The sequence below is a fragment of the Salvelinus sp. IW2-2015 genome, linkage group LG32, assembly GCF_002910315.2.
Source record: "Salvelinus sp. IW2-2015 linkage group LG32, ASM291031v2, whole genome shotgun sequence".
NCBI classification, from domain to species: Eukaryota; Metazoa; Chordata; class Actinopteri; order Salmoniformes; family Salmonidae; genus Salvelinus; species Salvelinus sp. IW2-2015.
The window spans coordinates 16,055,742-16,061,559 of record NC_036871.1 but is presented as its reverse complement, the minus strand read 5'-3'; the positions used below and the strand labels follow the sequence as shown (position 1 = coordinate 16,061,559).

Sequence of the window (5,818 nt, the reverse complement as noted above, 5' to 3'; positions counted from 1 at the left end):
AGATCCCTAACCTGAGAAGTGTGTGATTCCATTGGCGGGGAGGGGGGGGGGGTGTCGGTAGTGTGTGTTGTGTGTGTGTGTTGTGTGTGTGATGGTTGTGATGTATAATCACACTCCAATAACTCACACTCCAATAACTCACACTCCAATAACTCACACTCCAATAACTCACACTCCAATAACTCACACTCCAATAACTCTGAACTGAGCAGGAACATGTACATCAAGATTGCATTACTATTACAGAATCCCAGTAATAATACATAATGTATTTTAATACAACCAAATGCAATAACTGATATGAACTGATATGAAAAAACATATTTATCAAATGGACTTCCCCCAAAGTTTGACCCCAAAGCATTTTGCAAATGTGTTGTGCTTCAAATCATGGGAAGTCTGTAAATCCGGGTATATAATTACATGACCACAGAATAATGCAGTAACACAGTGTGAAGGATGGGAAGGCACCACAGTGTCCTGTTTTGGCCTCACTGCCGCACTCTCTGAGAGAGGAAGAAATAGCCTCCCCATGGATTTGTGTGGGGGGTGTGTGTGTGGTGTGTGCATGGGTTTGTGTGGGCTGTGTGAGTGACAGAGGACCCCTGGGAACGTCAAGCCCCAGATGGACTTGCTACTGTAGTGTGTGGGTGTGTGTGACTCTGCATGGGTTTGTGTGGGCTATGTGAGTGACAGAGGACCCCTGGGAACTGGCACTCTATGGTGAAGCTGTAGTGTTACCATAGAGCTGTACATTCCTTATAGCCTATCCTGGTAAATCCCCTAGAGTTTCTATATCTTCCCCTCCGCCTTCAACAAAGTCATGGCAACCCCCTTCTAGCACACAAGCCACGCTGTTAAGACTCCTTGAGCCACTTTAACATTTGATCCATGTACTCATTGGTATTCGTGATCCAATTGAGAATCATGCACAGCAGTGTAATTAAATAGCCTGACAACGAATCTGTATAAATTAAAAAATGCTGAGATTGTTTGCCAAAGGTGGGCTTGAGTCCACTTGAGTACAGAGGAGTTGTGGACAGTGTCCTGGGTTGTTTTGGCACGAAAGACCTTGTTGCTCTGCTTCAGTCCCAGTCTCAAGTTGATCTCGCAACCAAACCAAAGCCCTTTATTATGATAGAAACCTCTGAGCTGAACACTCTGTCCGCCGTTTCCTATTCTATCTGATATGAACTCTGCAGCGGCCGGCCAAGCCTATTGGCCAGACTTCCTCTATGAAAGGACTGATGCTAATTACTCTCCCATATTCCTAATTACTCAACACTTGGCAGCGTTGACACTCTGTGGCTGAAAATAAAACCCTCTGCTCAGGCCTTTAATGGAGAAAACAACGGGATGCAGACACGGTTGTATTCATCAGCCGGACCGTGACTAAATGAGATTGAACAAAAACATTGGCACATCCTTCAAAACAGGATATTGGTGTTTTTCTGGCGAGGAGAGAAAGAGCTTGTAACCATCGCTAGGCTGCTGTGACTGACTACTGCGACCCACTTTGTCAGACCTCGCTTTGTTTTCTCACAAAAGTGCTGTGTCATAACTGTGGGGTTAGACTGGACAAGATCAGGACACGAAAAGGGTTCTGACCACATGCAGGGGAAATATAGTTACCACTTTCACTGAACAAGGTTCTCTAAAGTGACAGAGGCACTCATGGTGAGGTCAGTTGAGATGTGGGTTGTTGCTTTTGATCATGTTTAACATATTCTACATCGGGGATGGGCAACTTTGACGGGAGTGGAGGCCACAAAAAAAACGGAACTCATCATGAGAGGCTGTGGTGGCTCGTGGGTCTGCGTACCCTCATCCATACCAGAAGAWTTTGCAATTTACATGTCATTTCATCCAATTCTACTCATTTAGCTATGGTGCGGAGAGAATAATTTGCAGTTTTATAACTAGGTAATGACTAAAGCATACCAGAATAATTGAATTCTTCTACAGTCTTCAACCATGATGCCCAATGTTCCTAAATAAAATGCCACGCTCAGTCTATAATAAATCTTCCAGTATGATTCTGATTTGTTTCTCCTGACAAGTGGCATTGGGTCATATTATGGGACCTAAATATCGCATCCTTCATGTTGTCTCTTAGGGTGATGGGAACTCCTCCAACAGTCTCTGAGGACTCCTTTGTTTTCCCTTTTCATCTCTTTCCGCTAACAACATTCACTCACAGAACAGCCAGGCCCAAATGTGTTCCACAGATGTACGGCCCTTTCCTGGTTTCCAACGTCACAGACCCAAGACAAACGTTTCTCCTCAAGCAGTACGCCTCTATAAATACTTTGTCTTTGGAGAGGAAGGAAACCTTTCCTGCATAAGCTTACCTCACAGGTTTCAATAACATGTCAATCTCATTGTAATTCAAAAACGGCCAAGTTGGGGGATAAATTACGCACAGTGATGGGTTGGCAGTTTCATCCATACCTGTGGCATCCGGAGGAAACTTGCTATAGACATGGGGCCTAGATATATCCCTTTAATATAAAAGCCAAGATGATCAAATTAAATCAGCATACTACCTATACAGCCAAAGATTCGTCATAAAGGAGCCTAAAGCACACATTACTGCCAGGCGACATTAAAATAAAAAATTGTGTCCTGGAAATAGTATCAATAAAATGTTAACTGTTGACTCAATAATAGAATTGTATGTATTGATGGCACACATGCATGAATTAGGTAAGTCATTATATTCAGCTAAAGTAAGACTAATGAAGCACTACTTGTCTATGTCCCAGATGGCACCCTGTTCCCTACAAAGCGCACTACTTTTGACCGGAGCTCTTATCAAAAGTAGTGCACTGTAAGGAATAGGGTGCCATTTGTGACATAGCCTCTGGCTAGCTGCACCATGCTGCGGAGTGGGCCACGTACTATAGCATACTTCATCATAACAAAATTCATCAACCTCAAAATACCTCTACCTCAAAAACATAAATCATAATTTAAACCCCCTTAAAGTAGAAGGCATGGAGCTGCACCGGTTTTTAGGCTATAAATCAATATTATCTCAAAGACTCTCTCTAACGGTTCTCTGAAAGAAAGATGCTCTACTTCGATAACGCAAAAAAAGCAACTCAAGACAAAAGCACAGAAACAAACACACCCACACTAATATCATGGAGCAACCAACCATACTGAGCTCCACCTACTTTAAAGTACACAAATATTTAATACATGAAGCCCAGAGCAGAAGGGTGGCCAGCAGGCAGCCCTGCCTTCCATTTCCCTGTGCCCTTGAGAGACCAGGGGTGCGTCCCAAATGACACCTTATTCCCAATATAGAGGGCCCTGGTCAAAAATAGTGCACTATATAGGAAATAGGTTGCATCCCATTTGGGACACAGCCTAAAGAGACCAGCTGCTCCCTGCAGCTCAGGAATTCCCCAGACAGACAATGGAGTCTCTCTTTCTCTGCTCTGCTGGCCAGGCCAGGCGGTGGAGCTCACTTCCTGTGGACCTGCCCCTGCTCCCAGAGGAAGGGCCAACGCTCCTGTTTTCACCGTCAGAGGCATTATGGCCTTCCCACCGGTTCCGTCCTGTCCCCCACAATCGGCCTAACAGGCCTCGCCCTGCTCAGAAAGCAGGCAGAGCCTCTATGTTCATTCATACAGAGTGTTTTAACATGGTCAACACTGACAACCCACTTAACAGACCACATCATGAGTGGCTCTGTCAGTAGCTGCCCCCCCACAGGTAGCTGGAAGTGGCTTCTGTCAGATCTTTTCTAACACGGTTAGCAGGTTAGTTGGCAACTTCCTGCCTTTAAGCCCACTGTATATGATGCTCATCCACATGCAGGACATTGAGAGTTGTCCTGCAACCAATTAACTAATTGGCTATTTTCTCTGTTTGCACGTGGCAAGACTTCTGTGAAGTCAAAATGTTTTGGTTGATTTGGATGCAGGAATAAAGCCTTGGGTAGCAGCACTATTCCCTGTGCAGGTCTTTCAGTCCTTTCTCTCTGTTTTGCCTAATGCATGAGCTAATAGGGTTCAAGCTAACTGGGTGTTTCTGGTTTGTGTTGCCAGGTGGACCTGGGATTTCTCCGCTTTGTCTCAGCCGTGGGAACACAGGGCGCCATCTCCAAGGAAACCAAGAAGGAGTACTTTGTCCGCTCCTACAAAGTGGATGTGAGCTCCAATGGAGAGGACTGGGTCACAATAAAGGAGGGCTCAAAGCAGAAGGTAAGACTGACTCATTAGATCATTTTTAAACATTTTGTTTAAATTGTCATAAAGGTCTTTACTGTCACCCGGCCTAGAACCCAAAGAGCAGGTAAAGGAGAAGCAAGAGAACAGTGGCCAGGACAAATTCCCTAGAAGGAAGAAATCTAGAGAGGTTATATACATGAGTAATAGAAAGACTGGCTTCAGTCTGATTTGAAAATCAAAACCACACATTTCACAATAGGGCAGATATCCTGTACTCTGGACAAAAAACACCAGGGAAATCTGTCCTATTTTACAGAACTGATTCAGACATTTCTATTTAACAACAGTGACTGAGGTAAACAATTTTGTCTCTGTTCTTCTGGAATAAAGCAGAAGAAGTTTCTGCTGGACATCAGATGATCTCCTTCCTCTTTTCTTCTTCTTCATCATCTTCTTAATCATCTTCTTCTTCATCATCATCATCATCTTCTTCATCATCATCTTCTTCGTCATCTTCTTCATCTTCTCCTCCAGATTTTCCAGGGGAACCACAACCCTACAGATGTGGCCAGGTCGTTCCTGCCCAAGCAGACCCTGGCACGCTACGTCCGCATCAGACCCATGTCCTGGGAGATAGGCATATGCATGCGCTTCGAGGTTTACGGCTGCAAGACCTCAGGTACACACACACACACACACACACACACACACATGAGAGAGAGAGAGAAGAGATAAAGAGAGAGAGAGAGGAGAGAGAGAGAGAGAGAGAGAGGAGAGAGAGAGAGAGAGAGGACAGAATAGAGAAGAGGGAAGTCAGACTGAGGTTGTGTTCTCATGGGCTTCTGGCCAAAAGTAGTGCACATATAGGGAATAGGATGCATTTCAACACATCCACTCAGTCCTGAGATCTTTGTGAGTTATCTTGTGATTTGTCTTTGTGGGAAGCACAGCAGGAGAACATTATAAATATGGTATTACTCTGTTCCTCAACTGCAGAGCTAGTGTGTGTGAGTATATGTGTGTGTATGGTCTTGTGTGTGTTGTGTGTGTGTGTAGGTGTGTGTGTGTGTGTGTGTGTGTGTGTGTGTGTGGTGTTGTGGTGTGTGTGTGTGGTGTGTGTGTGTGTGTGTGTGTGTGTGTGTGTGTGTGTGTGTTGTGTGTGTGTGTGTTCATGTGTGGTGTTCATACGAGGTGGCTGGGCTGAACTCACAGAGGCAGTATACTGGAGGACAGAGACAGACGGTCTATTTCGCTCCCTGTGTCATTCAAGCTCTATTACATCGCTCTTGTACCAATACCACACACCACACACCACGCACACACAGGCAGCACACACCACACACACAACATCACACACACACACACAACACACACACACCACACACACACACACACACACACACCGCACACAGCACACACACACACACATACACACATACACACATACACACACACACACAACACAAACACTAGCCTGCAGTGAGGAACAGAGTAATACCATATTTATAATGTTCTCCTGCTGTGAAATAAGAGAGGATGGATTTCTGGGAAGAACCAAATGCTGTGCTTGAGTATATCGTAAACTACTGGTGTACGGTGACTCAACTTGCCTTTTTGCCGTTTTCCATGCACTTTTA

General features: G+C 44.8%; 1 protein-coding gene across 1 annotated transcript in view; it reads left to right on the top strand.

Annotated features, from left to right (window-relative positions):
- Window positions 1-5,818, top strand: part of LOC111956848 (neuropilin-1a) — an 85,122-nt gene that overhangs the window by 57,750 nt on the left and 21,554 nt on the right. Inside the window, 2 exon segments of the mRNA XM_070436522.1 lie at window positions 4,059-4,214; window positions 4,716-4,860. Of these exon segments, the coding sequence (XP_070292623.1) occupies window positions 4,059-4,214; window positions 4,716-4,860 (301 nt within the window).